The 19,549-nt window shown below is 33.5% G+C and overlaps 3 protein-coding genes across 8 annotated transcripts; 1 reads left to right on the top strand and 2 right to left on the bottom strand.

Annotated features, from left to right (window-relative positions):
* The first annotated feature begins 2,992 nt into the window (after positions 1–2,992).
* Positions 2,993–6,226, top strand: LOC133673748 (probable lactoylglutathione lyase, chloroplastic). The gene is made up of 9 exons (XM_062094635.1): positions 2,993–3,338; positions 3,436–3,586; positions 3,700–3,824; positions 3,958–4,022; positions 4,300–4,512; positions 4,672–4,719; positions 5,004–5,111; positions 5,281–5,421; positions 6,032–6,226. The coding sequence occupies exons 1-9, from the start codon at positions 3,128–3,130 to the stop codon at positions 6,071–6,073; spliced, it is 1,104 nt and encodes a 367-aa protein (XP_061950619.1). The 5' UTR covers positions 2,993–3,127; the 3' UTR covers positions 6,074–6,226.
* On the bottom strand, positions 6,071–9,045 carry LOC133673747 (VAN3-binding protein). 3 transcript variants are annotated; one of them, XM_062094631.1, is made up of 9 exons: positions 8,830–9,045; positions 8,474–8,745; positions 8,162–8,236; positions 7,922–7,990; positions 7,465–7,837; positions 6,996–7,160; positions 6,828–6,877; positions 6,595–6,652; positions 6,071–6,513 (listed from the first exon to the last, which is right to left on the bottom strand). In XM_062094631.1, the coding sequence occupies exons 1-9, from the start codon at positions 8,957–8,959 to the stop codon at positions 6,320–6,322; spliced, it is 1,386 nt and encodes a 461-aa protein (XP_061950615.1). In that variant the 5' UTR covers positions 8,960–9,045; the 3' UTR covers positions 6,071–6,319. The 3 variants fall into 3 exon arrangements, with proteins under 3 accessions (XP_061950615.1, XP_061950616.1, XP_061950617.1); XM_062094632.1 differs by having other exon boundaries at positions 8,162–8,227; positions 8,830–9,044; XM_062094633.1 differs by having other exon boundaries at positions 8,162–8,224; positions 8,830–9,043.
* A 4,200-nt stretch (positions 9,046–13,245) lies between these two features.
* LOC133674645 (casein kinase 1-like protein 3) lies at positions 13,246–18,850 on the bottom strand. Of its 4 annotated transcripts, none has more exons than XR_009835261.1 (15): positions 18,567–18,838; positions 18,442–18,482; positions 18,295–18,364; positions 18,005–18,153; positions 17,807–17,902; positions 17,629–17,699; positions 16,886–16,947; positions 16,740–16,803; positions 16,486–16,570; positions 15,804–15,930; positions 15,485–15,567; positions 15,206–15,272; positions 14,105–14,241; positions 13,718–13,841; positions 13,246–13,563 (listed from the first exon to the last, which is right to left on the bottom strand). XR_009835261.1 is itself a non-coding variant. In XM_062095859.1 (15 exons), the coding sequence occupies exons 1-15, from the start codon at positions 18,646–18,648 to the stop codon at positions 13,558–13,560; spliced, it is 1,311 nt and encodes a 436-aa protein (XP_061951843.1). In that variant the 5' UTR covers positions 18,649–18,814; the 3' UTR covers positions 13,246–13,557. The 4 variants fall into 4 exon arrangements, 2 of the variants coding, with proteins under 2 accessions (XP_061951843.1, XP_061951844.1); XM_062095859.1 differs by having other exon boundaries at positions 13,718–13,888; positions 18,567–18,814; XM_062095860.1 differs by lacking the exon at positions 13,246–13,563 and having other exon boundaries at positions 13,783–13,944; positions 18,567–18,849.
* Positions 18,851–19,549: the final 699 nt, after the last annotated feature.

Here is a 19,549-nt window from a genome sequence, read left to right as displayed (position 1 = left end):
AGCTAATTTTGTTATTTTTCATCTTTTATTTCCTAGTTTACTTAGGTCAATTTTTTAATTTATTTAAAGAGTTGTAAACACCTTACCGAGACAAAAAAAAAACTTAAAAAATATATTTAATAATAAAATTTCAAATTAAAGTTTTGTGTAACAATCCTATTCGATAAAATTTTATGTTACTTGTGCTTATTATCTTTTTTATATTGTATTTGTTTGTGTTGGTTGGTATTAGATCACAACAACTCTTGGTGGTTAGTTGTTTTATGTTGTTAAATAACTATTGGTAGAAGAGCTCGCAAAACAAAATGTACTATGTATTAAGGGATGAAGAGGTTCTCATTCATAAAAAAAAAACACATTCAATAACCAGTGAAGAATATATGAATAGAAAATTTATAGAATTGACTCATCAACTACAAAAGATGAGAACCCATAAAGAAGGTGATTATAAAATTCAATAATCGCTAACTATAAGAATATGTTTTAAAGGTGAGAGTAAAGAAGACAATCTTTTTAATCTAGATAAGTATTATAGAGATTTAGGATTTTAGATAAAACTCCATGACTTCGTTGAAACCTTATAGGTAGAGAAGTTTATCGATTTGTTAAACAAAGTGGATAGTGTTTTCAAGATAAAAAATCCCCAATGCAGATAATGGTAAAGCTAATTGTCATCAAATTAATGGGTGAACTACTTAGTGGGAGTAATTAAAAAAATCTCAGGAAAGACGAGCAAAATAGAATATTAGTAATTAGAAAAGGATGAAAAAAAAGATAAATGAGTACGTTCTTTTTTTTAGGTATGTTTAGACTTTGTACCAACAACTTTATACATTGAGACAAGATGGAAAAACTATTAATCAATACATTGATGATTTTTATTAACTAGTGATTAGGAATGATCTATTAAAAATAAAAGAGTAGATTTGTGAAATGCTATGTTTGCAATCTTTGTAGATAGTTTTAGAAAATTATCAAAAGGCTCTGACTATAGAGAAACAATACACTACTAAGAAAAGATAGGTTGTTGAGGTAACCAACATAGGTGACTTTTGATTTAACTAGAATAATACGGGTACGCATCAACGAATAAAAATTACTCATTCAACCTGAATCAATGCTAAATAAATCATAGACCAGGGTTGTAATTCTAAATTCGACTTTAAAATTTAATGTTTCAGATGTAATGAGTAATGGTATCGAATTTCTATGTACCATAAACTAGAGAGTCATTCAAGTAAAAATTTGTTGGTAGAAGAACTTGATGAAGAGGCAAATGATCCTACTTATGATGATTCATATTGCAATAAAGAGGTTTTACAAGGTGATGGCGATATTATGTTAGTCATATAAAAGAGCTTGCTTATTCCTAATGGTGATTATGATTATGATTGGCTACGCGTTAATTTCTTTCATTTGACTTGTACCATCAAAGATAAGATATGTAATTTGATTATTGATAACGGTTGCTAGGAGAAAGTGGTGTCAGTCAAGAAAGTACACAAGTTGAAGATCAAGATAAAAAGCACCCTCAGCTCTATAAGTTAAATTGGTTTAATTGAGACAACATGGTAATCATGAACAAATGATGTGTTGTTTTGTTTTCTAAAGGAAAGAGATATTTTAACAATGTTTGTTGTGATGTAATGGATGTCTATAGATGTGTGTCATCATCTACTATTAGAAAAGCCATGATAATATGACAAGAATGTCATATATGGCAAATAACATAACATATATATACCCTTGGTATTAGGGGAGGAAAGTGTTGACACCCAAAAGAGTGAGGGAAATTGTTAAGAGTAAAGATAAAAATTATTGTTTTTATCCTAGTTTATAGAAGGAAAAAAAAAAAGGATAGTACGAAGAATCATAATGATCTAGGAAATGGTACATTGTGCAACAAGTCATTGAAGGTTAGTAATGGTTTTACAAAAATTACGAGTGTTTTGAAAAATGATTCTTGGTTTGCTTTATGTGAATGAGTTAACTATATAGTGCCAGATGCATTTCCTAGTTTGCTCAGGACTTGTATTGGTTTTTCCTTTAATTTCATGTTTTTTAGATTGTTGATTTTAATTTTTAGGTTTATTTAAGGAGTTTAAACCTATTGAATGGAAAAATTACTAGAGGAGAAATATTTGGTAATAAAATTTTGAATTAAAATTTTATATAATAACTCTATTTGATAAAATAATAAATTGTTTGTGTTTGCTGGTTTTTTTTCCCTATGCATCATACTATATATTTATAGTAGAAAGTTTTGAAAAGCTTTAACATAAGAATGGATGAAGATTTAGTGATCAAGGCAAGTTATCCTTCATTATCTACCCGAAGTTTCATTAGGGTAGTTAATTTTATTTTTTTTGTAGAATTGGGTCCATTACTCGTAAACATACAAGTATCCATTTAGTTCAAGTAGTAAACTTAGAATATGGGCCTTAAACAAAAGCTATAGAGCATCTTTAATAGTATAAGCCATTTAAAAAAACCAAATTATTAATATAATTTTTTAAATAGTGTAAATATAATTTTAATGGAAAAGGTCATCCTACTTTAATATATTTAATATTAATATTTTTGGCTTTTTTGAGAAAAATATTGAGAAAAGTTGTGGAGATGATTTTTTTTTAATAATCTATTTTAATGCTTTTGATATATATAGGAATGACTTTTCTTTTTTAAAAAATATTTTGGATTTTTATTTAGCTATTATTTTAAAGTTTAAATTAAAAAAATATTTTTTGTTTTGTTTTTTTTTTTTTTTTAGTATGTTTGAAATTGTGATAGTGATGATTTAAAGTATTGTTCATTTAGAAGTACATTAAAATAAAAAAAAATTTTATTTTTAAAAATTATTTTTCACAATAGTATATTAAAATAATTTAAAAGTATATAAAAAAAATTATTTTAAAAAAAATCAAAATTTAATGTAGCCAAACACACCCGCATTTACCTCTTTCGTTGAGGATGTCTTTAAAGCCAATAGCAAAACCTGCAAGTGGAGAGAGGATAACATGGGCAACAATTAAAAGTCAGAAACAGTTTTAACCAAGCACAGATACGAAGACAGACGAAACTATAAACAGAGAAAAAAAGAGAAAGAGAAAGAGAAGGGATCTACAAAATGTTAAGAACAGTAACAGCACCGTCATTATCTTTTTCTTCTTCTTCTACTTGTCTCATTGTCTCGACACAGAATAAATCTTATCTTATCCCACATTCCTTAAAACTCACTTCCCCATTGATTGGCAATGTTAACAAGAGTAATAGTAACAGAACAGTCACTTGCAATTACAATCCTTCAAGAAGACTGGCTCTTTTTCAACTTGGAGCTGGTAAGCTAGAACCCTTCACATCTCTTTATCCTTTACTACTAAATGTGATATTTGCTAATGATTAAACTGATATTAAGTATATTGGGATTCTTTATAGTTATCCCACAATCACAGTTCTTAAGTGGAACCTTAGCACCAGCAAAAAGTAGTGAAGTTGCTGACCAAAATGTGCTAGAGTGGGTCAAGAATGACAAAAGAAGAATGCTTCATGTCGTTTATAGTGTTGGGGACTTGGACAAGACTATAAAGTATGTCTCTTTAGTTCCTTTATTTGATGCAAAGATTGTTCTTTCTTAGCGTAGCAATGTGAGGTTTGCTATAATTGTGGATAATTTGATGGTTGCTAAATGGGGATATGCAGATTTTATACTGAATGTCTGGGCATGAAGCTGTTAAGGAAACGTGATATACCTGAAGATAGATATAGCAATGCTTTTCTTGGATATGGACCTGAAGACACTAACTTTACTGTTGAACTTACTTATAGTGAGTAATTACTCTTTTTTTCGATTTTTATCATTAATTGGATCTGTGTAGTATCGTTTTATGCAGATTTTTGTATCGACCTTTGGTGTTTCAAATGAGTTTTTGGTCTTTTCAATTTTTCTAATGCTCGCAGACTATGGAGTTGACAAGTATGACATTGGAGATGGGTTTGGACATTTTGGTATTGCAGTAGAAGATGTAAGTTACTCTTTCTTAAAAAGTGTTTGCTTGCCCTGTGGAATTTGACTGTTGAATGTATTCTTGAAATGCTTGCTTGCTTGGATATTTTACTTGCTGAAAAATTTATCTCTCACAATGCCTCACCACAAATAAAAAAAAGAAAAGAGAGAGGGTTTGAATTTCATGTGCTTGCAATCCAGAGAATTAAGAGGTGACTAGGGAGTTGTAACGTGAATTTCATAAGGTCAAATTCATAAACTTATGCTGGGTTTGTACTCAATTTTCATCAATGCAGGTTTCAAGGACAGTTGATCTTGTCAAGGCAAAGGGGGGCAAGGTTACTAGAGAACCAGTTCCTGTTAAAGGTGGAAGTACAAAGATTGCTTTTGTTGAAGACCCAAACGGTTATAAGTTTGAGCTCTTGGAGAGAGGCCTTACGCCTGAGCCCCTATGCCAAGTGATGCTTCGAGTGGGTGATCTTGACCGCTCCATAAATTTCTATAAGAAGGTAATCAGTAATCCATGCTGGCAGAAGCTTCTATGTTCAATGAAATTAAAGCAGTGGCACTTGCTTCTTCAGCTGTCATCACTGGAAACTGCCTGGAGTTCTGATGTTCTCCTTTTCTTTTTTTTATCATACTGATGCTTTTCTTTCTTGAATTTGAAGTCTTTTGGCATGCAGCTTCTACGCAGAAGGGATAACCCAGAGTACAAGGTAAAATGATTACCCGTTCTGCCTCGCATCAAATAGCATTAGTTTTTTTTTTCTGGCCATCTGCATAACCACTTGAATATATGGTTCAGTTTTGATCTAAGTTGCTAAGAAACTTGACACTGCTGCACCAAATTCATGGTTTCTATTAAACCTGTTCTGTTATTGATTTGTTGTCCTTGATGTTACAAGTTTTTCTCTACAGAAGCATTTCCCATTTTCCTCCAGTACATTGTAAGGCATAATATGCCAGTCTAATTGGTTGGTTGTTATTTCTACCTTCACAGTATATGGTAGCCCTGATGGGTTATGGTCCTGAAGATAAAAATGCAGTGCTAGAGCTGACATATAACTATGGGATTACAGAATACAACAAGGGAAATGGTTATACGCAGGTGAATTCTTACCTTCTCCAGAAGCATATACTACAGTAATCTAGTTTCACACCATTTAAATTATTCTTGTTTGCCATGGTCGCGTATTATGTTATATCTTTTAGTCTTCTCATCTGGTTTTTATTCTATGTTGTTATATGTGAAAATTGAATGTTTATATCTCAACCAGATTGCCATAGGCACAGATGATGTCTATAAGAGTGCAGAGGCTGTCAAGCAGTGTGGAGGGAAAATTATCCGTGAACCTGGGCCTATACCAGTTATCAACACCAAGATTACTGCTTGCTTGGATCCTGATGGTTGGAAATCGGTATGTTTTTTTATATTTTCTGTTTATCTTTTGCTATCATGGTTCTCTAACTGTATCGATAAGTATTTCTCACTATAGTTTCCTGTACTTAAAAGGTCTAGTTTTTACTTTCCTCGTGATTTGTTGCTTTGGCCAAATTCATAGTTTCTTGAAGATTGGGATTTGTGATTACATAATAGGTAAATGTAGAAGGAAAATGCTTTTATTTTCCAGGAAAATCTTGGGCTATTGAAACGTAGAAAGTTAGTCCAAAAATTTTTATGTGCTTGTGCTCTGTGAGGAATTTAGATATGAATTTTGAGTTCACCCTGGCTACGAGAGTCAGCGATTGCACTAACAAAGTCAGCGAAGATTTTGTCATGCCTTTGTCGAGAATTTTTTTCTAGTGGATAATCATTTCTAAATCAGTTGATGGTCGGAGACAATATTGATTAGAACAGGACATATGCAAACTAATTTCCTTATCGTCCACTAATGCTAGATGAAGAGATCAGCTTAAAATATCCAATTTTTGGTTTACGTATAAATGATTTCAAGGGTAGTTTATTCTCTATAGTAAAGATGTGTTAATGCACATGAAATGATCTGTTCAGCTTTCCTCGTCTTGCAGGTCTTTGTTGATAATGTAGACTTTTTGAAGGAACTGGAGTGACCATGACAACTGCAACATTTCTTTATTAAATTCATAGGAAGATTCTTGAAAATTTTGCAGACTCCTTTTCTCACCAGAAACCCCTCAATTTACCATGTACATATATGATAGTAACGGTTGTTATTAGTGCAATTCTTGTTGCCCTTCGCCCAATACATGTCAACTAAGCCTGAGATACAATTTCCATGTTAATTGCTTTGCAAAGTCAAAATCTAGTTTTGCAGCAATCCGAAATTGTTGGGGATTTTATGTTAGGCTGGTACGGCAATTCAGCATATGCTGAATCCCCTCCGTCCACATCTGTTTGTCAGCCTTGCTGCATTCAAACTCTATAACTCTTTCAACCGTTTTTATCGCAAAGTAAGCTCTACGCCCACTCCAGTCTGCCTTATTCCTTCCAGGCCATGCTAGGATGTCAGTGTAGACTCCAGAGACTACACCTGCAATTACAGCATAGCTATAATCAGTTGATGGACGAAGAGAGGTAATGGGGTTTGTTCTGGGTTTGAGACTCTGCTTACACTTTTTCTTTTTGGTGAATGTTCCTCCCATGTGCTTACTTTTCATTTTAACTATCACCTGTTTCAATTCAATTTTTTAGTTAAGAAAAATGCAAGAAAACGTTATAGAGAAGATTAACAAAACCCACAAAATTAGCTTTTATGTCCTAAAGAGAGTGGAAAATTGATTCAATTCGTTGCTTGGAATGGTTAATATAGCTGCATGATGCATTGCATGTCCCCTGCCTTTTTACCTGCCAATTTGAGTTGATGTTAAACGAAACTCGTTTCCAATGGAGAGCTCCTGCCATCAATATTTGTGTGATGGTTAGTGCGGGTTCCAGCTTGCTTATGGGGCATGTTAATGTAACTGTACCACCAAAGCATGAACCTTTAGAGTATCAGCTTTTCAAAACTTGTACCTTTCCTTGTACGCTTGAGAAGCTCTCCTCCTTTAGTCACAAAATTCAGTGCAGCTGTGATGTTTGCTTCTTTGTCTTCTTCGCCCTTTTCCTCCCCCAGAGCAAAGGCTGTAGTTCCAGGCCCCTTTTGCATCCTTGCCCTTAGGGTGGCTGCTCCTCTTAAGGCTGCATTTGTAAATGTTTTCATTAAGTAGACATCACTTCATATCATTTAGGAATTGTAACATCAACAGGAAAGTATTCGATTCCTTGAGTGAGTTTCTTCCCGCCATGTCCCATTTCAATACTTGAATGGTGCCCACTTGAGGTCTAATTGCATTTTAGCCTCTAGGTTTTATACCTAATGTCATTGTGTATCATCTTTAGATGCACTTGTGAATTTGTCGGGTCTTAAAAGTAAAGATGATAGAATTTTAAACCATAAAGGATTTGATATAATTTAGAGGCAATTTAAGTAATATTCTGTCACCTGTAGCTGCTCCAGCTGTTAGGGTCATGATATCTCCATTAGTCCTTGCATTAATTGCAGAGTTGACAACAGTTAAGATTTGGTCATGATCAGCTCCCATGTCCTCTGCAATCTCAATGCAGTGAGATGCTACTAAAGCTGCTGCTGATGCCACTGCTGAAGACAGTTTGGAAGGCGTCTTCTGCTGGGTTGCTGCCACTTCTGCTGACATTGCATTTGAAGCAGCTAGTGCAGCAACAGCAGCAGCAACCCCTGCCACAGATACAGCTGCATGCACATGAGCATTTTGGGTTCTGATTTCCTGCTTCTTCCTCTCTTTCTGATCCTTCAGCCATCTTCCCATCGTTCTCCCTTTTAATATGCTCTTGTATAGCTGCAGAGAGTAAAGCAATAATAAGCATACATAAAAAGAGGCTTGCGAGTTTATATATTTTGCTGAATATTAATAATAAAGTACCCCATTTTTTAGCAACTGCTGACTTGAAAGAAATTCTGGAGTGAGTGCTTGATGAAGTAAAAATAATTCCTGCATCAATGCATTTATTGCTGTTAGAAGTGTATAGAAACAATTTAGTGTTGAGCTGGGAAAGGATTCCAAATTCACTGATTGCTATCCTATGGGTCATATAAGTAAAGTCATTTTCAATTGTTCGGTAGCATTCCAAAGTAACACTAGAGGAGAGACAATAAGCGCTACCTTCATTTCTTCACTGTCTCTTGGCGAGATCGGAGGGCTGCCAGTGCTACCACCACTTGGGAACTGCTGAAGCAGCTATAACATTTAGGTTTGAGGAAACATGTAAAAGAAAAACATGACAGGCATTGAGACACTATTTCATATTGAATAATATATCAGTTTCATGTAATTCTTTGAAGAAACCAGTAGGCAGTTACTCACAGAACATCCTAGTTAACTCGAACATGTCCCTTGTTCTTGGGAAATGTGTGACTGAATCATGAAGACATAAACAGCATTTTTTAAAAGCTTGAATTAAAGCAAGGATCTTACTGATTCCTTTGAAGTCGTGGAGCTTGCATCTTGAGCTTCAGCTTCAGCGGAACAAAAACATGAAGCCTTCTCAACATTATCGATGGCCACATGAGTACTGGAAAGAGCTTTAGAGAGCTCCATAGCTGAAACGCTCCATGATCTTGCAAGAAACTCCATAGACTCGGTAGGAGTTTCAGGTGCAGCACATGATACTGGTAGCCAAGAAGCAGGGCCATTTTCATCAATGTTTTCCAGCTTTTGTAACAAGCTCTTAGTGCTGCATGAGCTCACTGAATCACAAAAAAAAAACCATGAAGTTAGCGCTCCATTTTACACAGCAAAAAGCATACTCTAAAGTCATGAAAAAAGCTTACTTCTAAGCTTTGCTATATCACTTTGCTGAGACTCAAGTATCTGGCCTTCGGTGCAACTTCTCATGGTAAAGAAGATAAAAGCAAGAACCAGGGTAATGAGGAGAGGAAGAATAGTGGGATATTTAAACATGAGCCTTAAAAAAGGATCGAGGCACACATTCTTTTGCAACAAGAAAAGGGGCCCTCAATAAAGATAGTTCATCTTTGTCCTCAACTTAAGCAGTACTTGCTTTTGATCTCCACTCTTTTGTGCTTGATACATAAAGAGCTAAAGACCCCTTTTTTTTTTTTTTTTCTTGAGCGGCTGGATTCATGATTGCTAGGATTCTCCTTTGTCTCCACTATCACTGTAAGGAAAGAAATGGGATCTTGTCAAGAGAATGCAAGCATCATTCGTGAATAGAACAACTGCTCTGTTTCCATCTAAATTCTATTCACCATCATGTAAAAAGCATACACAGTTAAGAGATGAGATAAAAAGCAATCCCTTTTCTGGTTGCTATTAAGACAACAAATTGAACGCATCGTGAAAGTATATATAATTGCATAGAAATTGGAGTATATGGGGGAATTCATCCTTTGTTTGAATTACAGAAATAGGAAGGGGAAAAAGGAGAAGTGTTTGAACTTTGAATTACAGAAGAAGGTTATGTGTGTAATGTAGGCCACATTTTCAAGCTTCCACATTTTTAACCCCTCGCATTTATTTTCCCTGCTTTTTTCCTTGACCTGTACTGACTGAGCCCCTTTTGACTCCAAAAGAACAAAAATTTTGGCACTACTGTCTTTTCGAAACAAGGAAAAGGAAAAGAAGAGGAAAAAGAACACCCTTCATTTTCAGGTTTTGTGGTAAGTCTAAAATTATTCTGCATTTCCTAACTGTAGCTTTCTTTTAAATACGATTGGTTGGAATAAGATTGATTTTTAAAATATTTTTATTTAAAAATATTTTAATATAATAGTTTTTAAAAAAATTATTTTTAACATTAATATATTAAAATCTTTTAAAATTTATTAAAACTTTGATGTCAATGTGACTCCAAACAGAGATTTGATTGAATATTAAAAGATAGCCTAACCGGTTCAACAAGAATTAACGTAGAAAATTTATAAAAAAAAACCTTTGGAATTAATATCACATCAAATCATCATTAAACTAGCATTTAAACATAAGGGCCATTAACATCTTTTCCGAGGAGAACGCTATAGCCTATAGCATTTAAAATATTTATAAGGATAATTTAACTAGTTAAATTTTAAATTTATATTTTAATAATTATAAGTTTGAGTTCTTTCAGAATTACTGGAAATTTATATAGTTATTAACTTCAGAATTTATAAGATTAATCAAAATGTGTATAAGCTGATCCAATAATCATGATAATAATAATAAAAAAAAAGTACTTACGTAGACCTTATCAAATTTTGACAGGGAAGAAAAATGACAACCTAGCGAATCCGCTGTACCACGAAGCCAATTTAGATTATCCAAACATAGATTACAGTGAACCGGAAAAAAAAGTTTAAACGAACACCACCCGACCGGTCATTGAAAATCTAGGAAATACGATTAAGGGGCCGGCCGGCTTGGAAACTGCAAATGATAATCAGCTTGCCTAAAACCTCTGATAATCCGGTACGGCCATTTCAATTGAAAATTGGTCCAAAAAGGGAAGTCTTCTAGGACAAAATATCTTTTTTTTTATTTAAAATTAAATTTTTTAGGTGTTTTTTATTATTTTAATGTATTAATATTAAAAAATTAAAATAGATATATTATTTTAATATATTCCAAAACAAAAAAAACTTTAAATTTTTAGATTTTTTTATGTCCCGCTGTTAAGAATAAAATTAAAAATATTATTTAATAAATTCCTGAATAAAAAAAAAGAATTTAAAAAACAATCCCTGTACCTTGTAGCTGCAAGGAAGACCTACCAAAGCGCGGGTATCTCTGCATTTGCTTTTTTTCATCATTTGCTTTAAGTCTCATCATGTCTGTCTAGCACTTCAAGGTCCCACACCCCATTACCATGTAAATTTAGTGATTAACCCACACAGCTACTTAATTAATTCGTCACCTGCCAGATTTATACTCGTTTTAGCCATCCACAAAGGCTACACTGTGGGCAGGCTATGATAACAACAATCTATATTATTTGTAGACTCGCACGGACACAGTTTCGACAAGCTTATTTTAGAACATCATCCATCAAAATAATGATGATACCTTCAACCACATTATATATCTTTTCAAGAAAAATAAAAAAATTAAATAAAAGGGCGAGCCCCAAATTCTACCTTGATGCAGTGACTAAACTAAGACATGTGTCATTTGGGTCTTCGAAGTATTATACATTCTTCAATTGGATCCCCTTTTACCATAAAAAAGGGTCAAATTTCACTCAAAATTGTATCATTTTATTCCATACTAAATGCATTTAGGGGAAAAAAATGTGCAAACATGGACAATGATATCTAATACAAGAAGTTGTTCCAGAGTGTGATACTAGTTTTTTTTTAATGTGTTTTTCACTCAAATACATATTAAAATAATATTTTATTATTATTTTTTAAAATTTATTTTTCATAAACAATCTAAAAATATTAAAAAATTAGTTTTAAACAAAAAAAAAATTGAATCTTAGACAGCCTCTATTTAGACTGTAATTCTAAACAGGGTCCAAGAACAAAACATTTTTTTTTTTGGCATAAAACAAATTGACCACATTGAATGTCAGATTCAGAGAAATGGTGTAAAAAGAATACCCTTTGGTCATGAAAAATAATTTTTTTGTTCATGATACTCACTACAAATGCAATGGAAGAAATGGCTGTGGTGGTGAATATTTGTCGGTGGCAGACCAGAAACAACGGCTGTGGCAGCAATGATAATATCCATGATGATGAGGGCAACCATGATGGGGGATCATGAGGTAGTATAGCATGTTGAAGACAATGCAGGTGACTGGTTCAGTCGCAGTGAATTCAGTGGCATTGGTGCGAACGAAAACTTAATCATAGTAATTATACCAAGAACTATACATGGCTTAAGCGTGAGTGAATCTCATATCATCTATGTTTCTGTCGGAATATTTAACTACACAAATGAAAACTTTACCGAATAAATGAACAGAGGTCGAGTGTTACCCTTTCAACTCATAACAGTCTAGAAGGTAGAACATCTCGTCTTGCACCATGATCAAGGAGGAGAAAACAGTAGCCTTGTAGTGTGCCCCATGGGAGCCTGTAGCACTGAAATGATCCAGGGGCCGCATGGAATTATTGCAACATTATAATGGAGCACGACTTCTAAAGATAAAATTGAGAATTTTGCACCCATAATGGTGATTGGTGGAGCATATCAAAGGAAAACTAAATTATCAATACCCCATAATCTAGAACAAATCGGTCTTTTCTGATTGAAAAACCATTGAAAAAGAAAATGTCAATTCCTCTGGTTTCTATTCAATCCAGAGCTTTATTTAAAAGTAAATTACCTGCGGCTGTTAGTCTATCAGCTGCCTCCTCTGCTGGTAGTAGAAGTAGCTTAGCTCTCTCTCTAAAGATATCAAGCATTCTGCATAACATAATTCTTCAAACCTGTGTCAGTGTCAATGAATTTCATATTCCTATAGAAGCAAACACATGAACAAATAATGAAGCATACACCACAGATTGAAAGTAAATTTAAATGTGAGACATGGTATGAACCCACAAAGACCTTGTTAATAATTTTTCAGATATGCATTATGAGTAACGCTTCTCTTCCATGTCCCTATGGAATTTCTTAAGTATCCATCATGTTCTTTGTGTGGTATCCTTGTCACAGCTTTCAATGACAATTTGAAATATCTACTTTTCACTAGACCTAGACACACAACTGATTCTTATTCTTTGACAACAATAATACTTTGGAACATATCAATCATCTGAAGCAGACAGAGTGAACGAGGATGTACTTTCTTTCCCTGGCAATTTAGAATGGCAAGAAGAGTTTTAAATCTAGCTTGGATCAAAATTAAGAGTGAAGGATGTTGATTACCTCAATCTGTAGGATTCACAGCTTTCCAGAATCCACACACCAACTCAAAGATGGATATCTAAGAAACCATTTTCATTTGCATCCATACTTCCAACAGCTTTTTCCACTCAGTAAACGAATTTCATACAATACTTTAACTATATCAATCTGAAAATGGAAATATAAAGTTGCCAAAGAAAAAAGTTTCCCAAAGCTTCATTGCAAGATGAAAAGGTAATGGTGAGAAAGCTCCACAAGAGCAGGCAAGATGACAAGGTACCTGAAACACTAGATTTTTTTTTACTTCTTTCAGATTATGAAGGATGCGAGTACCATAATTCAAATTAATCCAGGTAAAAATCCAAGGTTTGGATTGAAAAATAAAGCACTAATAACTGAAAGTAATTTGTTTTGAATTAGATAAATACATGTCAAAACATCCATACATCATCCAGGGATAGAGGAGCAAAAGAAACAATATACATATCCTCAATTGAACAATAAATGTCAAAAAGGCGTAACCATTTTTCCATCTTGAACAACGAAAAAAAGACATGCTTTGATGGGCCCAGCACCATCCAATGTGTCTCCTTGTAGTCACCTTGTGAATACATAAAACAATTTGACATATCCTTGAGCATAGAGATTGAGCCATCGAAACTTCATGTCAGTGACAAGACTATCCCTGGATTCTGTCTCCCAAATTACAGCTGCAAATATACAGGAAAGCTCAGTAGTTGGTCAAAAAATAGTACAAGGTTTCATAGCAATCATGTCCATGAAAACATTTGTGAATAAAACCAGTAAGAACGCAAGCATGACATTTAACATACAGAATAATTTCTGAAAGTGCAGTTGCCATACCAATTGCTTGGCTGAAGAAATTCTCATCAACCTACTTGAAGCACCAGCTCTGTTCCCAACCCCACGACCAATGTTCACTGCATCAGTTGAGCCATCTAGTTTCATAAAATCCCTTCTGGATGCACTGGGTGGAGCAAAAGAAGTTGACGGCATTGAGACATTGTTCATATTCTGCAGCAATAAAATCTCAAATAGCTGTGATCCACAAAATTTATAGCACACTGATTCTGGTGACAGTAACAATTAGTAAGAAAGAAACTGTCGTCAAACACCTAGAATAAGTTGCAATGAAATACAACACTGGCTATGCATTCTAGCAATATACAGGCATATGCAGAGAACATAGAGAAGACATAATACTAAAGATCACAAGAAAAGACGACTCACATGTTTGTCAATTGGATTATCAGCAGTTAAATTCCGAGAAAGTGACGAGCCAAACTGCATATGAGCATCTGGACAAGCAACTTTATTTGATCCTCTGTGATCAGTAACCTCAGCAGAATAAGAAGCACCATTGACCCCTGAAAGTTAAAAAATTGAACATAAAAATTAATATGTCGTGCAAATACCACATAAAACTAGATGAACTTCTAGAATTCAACAGATCAAAATCTTTCAAATCCTAAACAAAGAAGTTTTGCATCACCCTTCTCCATGATCTCCTGTCCACTTGAGAACTTTCCCTAGTTCATTCAAGTGCCTCTTCAGTTGAGACTCCAATAAACTAATGCTGAATAGAAAGAAACAACAAAAAAAAGGAATACAAAACTTAAAAACAGCTTTCTAGATTCACCATGGGTCAAGGCAAAAGGAATACGAAACATTAAAACAGTTTCCTAGATTCACTATGGTTTGAGGCTTGAACAAAAGTTCAGTATGACCAAGAAAAGAAAGGAGTAGAAAAGGTTCTACTTGGGTATTACTGTATTAAAATGGTTAACTATTGATTTCCCCAAAATCTAATTGAGGTCATTGCATCATTGTTGAACTTCTACTAAGCCATTGCAGTACAACAGATAAACATTTGACATCTAGTATCGCATGTTAGTGTTTCCAGAAATGAGCCTGAAATGATTTAAAAAAAAAACCTACAAACAACCTATCAAGAACAAGTTCGCCTTGAGATTTCAAACCCTCATTTCTACTTTTGTATTTCTATGCTTGAGCTTACTACAACAACCAGTTCCCATGCAAGTGAATTGATAATCAAGGTGCTCTGTTACAATGGACTGGTTTCAGTTTATTAAGGTGTTTAACATCCCTTGACATCCTCCCACACCCTCTGCAACAAGCCAAACCCCTCTTTCTTACCAAAAATTTCAAGGAAGCAACAGGATAGAAATATTTTCCATCAAAATTGAGGTGACAACTCAATCATATATAGTTAAAATGATGTGAAAAGCAAACTCCTGCCAAATGTACAAGATCCAGACAAACAAGATGGAAATTTAAACATGGACAGACTGGGAATCCTTGGGCTTTTACCTTTACCCTTATCAAGATCCATAGCCATTGGTCGACTGCCTGTCACTCTAGAATTCGGCTGCAAGTCCTGAAAGATCTCACATGAAAGTATAAAATCAAAAAAAGATTTAATAAGCCACTCCAGAAGCAAAGTGAATTAGTTTACAGAATGATTTGAAGACAATTTATGGACCCAATATTCAAATAAATGAAATAGAAAAATATTGCAATCTCATGAATAAAGATCTTTGCATTTCATCATTGGAAATATTTAAAAAAGAGAAGGTTGGAATAACTAACGGGTGATTTAGCTGGTGGCTTTGTTCTCTGTGTCTGCTTGTACTTCAGGATGGTCCAGTCAAAAACATAATCAAACTCAAATCCTACAAGAAATTGGAAAATATGTAGATCAAAACATATTACATAACTACCAACTCTGAAAGCCCACATGGATGTGACTTTACAACAAAATGGACTGCTAAAAGTAATGGACCAAATATTGTTCATTATCGGTTTCCAGGCTTCACAGTCCTCAATGACCAACAAACATAACTTCCCTATCATCCGCACTCTGAACCAGCATTAAAAAGAATTCCTCACAATTTAATTAATCAATTACCTTCTCGAGTAAACAAGACATGAAAGAGGCGCTTCAGAAATCCATAATCAGGTCTTTGGTCAAATGTTAAAGAGTGGCAATAATGGAAGTAAGAAGCAAACTCCACAGGATGCGACTTGCACAGTACCTTTAGAAAACAAATGTGATGTCAACAGACTATAAAATAGAAGGTAGAGATTCAAACTAATACAAGGAACCAAAACTACATACAGAATTCAAGTTTGAGAACAACAGCTCTCAAAGCCTTTTTCTTCTTTACATAACAAATGAGATATTGAGGCATTTCGTTATACTTTATTTTCCTTAGAACCGATAGATCCACTGTAACCTTAACTTTATCAACAATTTCCTGTGTTAAACCCATAAATATTAGACCAGAAAGCAAAATGAAAAACATACTTTATGTTAAAAACCTTAAACAGGCACATTTTTTGCTTATATGATCCCGACAGGATAACATGTAAGCCACATTTATTTAATAATCTTCTACACCTTTGGATCTAGTAATTGCATGATTTTCAGGTTACTATATTTTTTTGAATTTCAGATGAATGTCTACAAATCTGATATATGATAAGAAGTTTGAGGAAAGGGTCACCTTTTGAAGAGCCAGCCTTGTTATCTTCCCCCCTCTAAAATCAGGATTTAACTTCCAAGACGATTAATGCATTTAGCCACATACCTCAATTGGAGTTGATAACTTCTTCTCGCATATTTTATTGTACTTTTGCTTCTTCGTTGCAGCTTTCAGACCCTGCCATGGAAGGCTAAATTCAGAAACCAATTATCAGATAGTCAATGACCAACTAATCATATCATCTAGTTAAAACATCAAACAGCCATCAAAATGATCGAGGTATTAAAGGAAAAAATGACCAAATTTACAACCCCCTCACTAATAAAAATATTTTCTCTACATACACTGTGGCAGCATACCTTCCTCTCAAAAAGTATAAAAGAACATAGCCAATGGACTCCAGATCATCTCGACAGCTTTGCTCTGAGTAGCCAATAAAATGTGAGTGGAGACCAAATGGTTCATTTGATATATCAAACACGGCAACAAAACCTCTCTAACTTACCAATTCCTAGATGAGTATTGCAACTTGCATACCGTGCAGTTCCTGTTAAGTTTTTGTTCTCTCTTTTCAAAGCAGGAAAGGGAAAGAAGAATGAAGCTTTAGTTAATCATGGAAGACAAATAAAGATTAAGGGGATGGTTGTTTACATGATATGCAAAAACAAAGGAACTGAGAAAAGTAGCATACACATCATCAACAAAGGCAATCAAAAATGTTATATCACAAAAGGTTTTAGCCCAGAAACCTCAGAGGTTTTCTAGCTGTGAACATATCATAGTGTTCTTCATACATGTTATAAAGTCATATCTTGATGCTAAACAAAATAAAAGACCTTTCAGGGATAACAACAAGCCAATAATATCATCTCAAAATAAAAAACTGAAGATAAAAGGCCAAACTCAATTTAGCAAACCCAAGCCTTTGACAAACTAATTTAGATGAATAGCTAATATAAACTTTATGAATGAAAAAATCAAGGTTCCGACTTCCACTTTTGAATGTTATCTAGCATATACCAGACTGGTAACTGTTAAGCCTGTGAGCAAAAGCCATGTTCGTATCTAAACTACAAAGTTTCAAGTATCATGAATGACTTGACCCACTTTCTCACATGAAAACTGCTTAACCAATTTCATTCTCATCTATTTAGACAACCAAACAATTTAGACAACATGGAAACTTAGAGAAGAGATATACAAAACCCACTAGAAGCCAAACAAGACCTTGGTTATGAAAATAGCTACCTGTAAGGAATATGTTGGTGTGTTGTTGTATCCCTATATCTTTTTGCAAGCCCAAAATCAATGACATAGACCTGGTGCATGAAACAAAATGAGGGGACATTTATTAGAAAAGAAAAAAAAAACTCCAATAACTCATTCACATATAATTAAAACACTACTGAAAACACGAAACAATTACCTGATTAGCTTTCCTTCCAAGACCCATGAGAAAATTATCCGGTTTAATGTCCCTATGCAAGAATCCCTTCGTATGCATGTACTCAATCCTCGCAATCTCCATTAAAAAAAATCAAATAACCAACAATCAAAACTCATCATCCAAACCAAAGAACCACATTCGAATACAATAAAACCGAATAGCATCGCCAGTTATTACCATCTGATCAGCCAACATTAGCACCGTTTTAAGGGAAAACTTCCTCCCACAGTACACAAACAAGTCCTCGAGACTCGGACCTAGCAAATCAATTGCTAATACATTATCTCCTCCGTCTACTCCACACCATTTTATATTCGCAACACCACCTGATTAACACAATTTCCAAAAATTAAAAAAAATCCCTAAAAAATAAAGTGAATTAAATTTAAAATAACAAGTTTTCACATCCAAAAAGGAAAAGAAAAGAAAAGAAAATCACTAATTTCTGCGGGGAAAAAAAAACTTACATCCACCACGAAGAATCTTATACAGTTTGGCTTCGTAAAGTAACTGCGGATGCTTTGCACTCCTATTTTCCTACAAATTAATAAAAATTAAAGCTTGATAAAAAAATATGAAAAATCAAAATTAAAAGAAAAGAACAAAAGACTTACAATTTTGACAGCAACGATTTCACCAGATTGAATGTGAGTAGCTGTTAGAAAGTAACAAAAGAGGAATTAAGAAAATCAATCGTGGAGGAGTAAACCATGTGAGAGAGATAAAGAAAAGGAAGTACCGAGAAAGATTTCGCCAAAGGATCCGCTTCCAATTTTGCGACCCAATTTGTACTTCTCTCCTATAATTCTCTCCATTTTCATGCATTCAATCTATAATGTTCTTTATTTATCGGACGAAAGAGAAAACAAGCACAAAGAGAGAAGGTCGCGACGACGACGAGGAAGAGGGATCGCTGCATTTGATCTGACAATTTTTTTCAATATTATTATAAATTATGTTTTATATTATGAAACAAAAAATTCAAATAAAATACATTATTAAAAATATAAACTATTATTAAATATATAAACTACATAATAAAAAAATTAATTCTTTAAAACAAAAAGTGAAATTCCAATCAAAAGTTGAATAAAAATCACAAAATGAAATGTCGGTTGTTATGTAATTAAAAACTTCAAGCCTGGTATTTGAGTTAAAAACAACTAAACCTAATTGTTTTATCTTTTAAAGATTGTGACATCTTTGAGGTATATAAATTAATTAATTAATAATTGAGAAAAACTAAACGGCCCGGGTAATATATATGTATATGTATATGTATATGTATATGTATGTATGTATATGTATATGTATATGTATATATATGAAGACATTTTTTACTTTAGCCTGTGAGTTAAACTATTGTTTACCGGATGATCAGTCATTTCATGGTTTTACGTCTTCATTCAAAAAAAAACTTAATACTAGTAAGGAGTATTTTAATCTTTTTACGTTAATCGGGCAAATAAATATTTTTTCATTTCAATTATATAGCTAAATGAGTAAAACATTATTGAAATAAAAACAATAAAACTAAAGTCAAACGGTATTTTTGTATTTTTATGATGGTTTTTATATAGTTATTATGTTAGATGAGGGACAATTTGGTATTTCATTTGGTATAGAAAATAAAAATAAAAAATAATTTTATAATTAAATTAATAATACAAGATGTGTTTTTCAATTTAATTTAGTTGTTTACTGTTAAATTTTTTATTTAAA

Source organism: Populus nigra, chromosome 15 (assembly GCF_951802175.1).
Source record: "Populus nigra chromosome 15, ddPopNigr1.1, whole genome shotgun sequence".
In the NCBI taxonomy this organism is placed as follows: domain Eukaryota; kingdom Viridiplantae; phylum Streptophyta; class Magnoliopsida; order Malpighiales; family Salicaceae; genus Populus; species Populus nigra.
The sequence above is the reverse complement of the archived record's forward strand: the minus strand, read 5'-3'. Positions and strand labels throughout refer to the sequence as shown.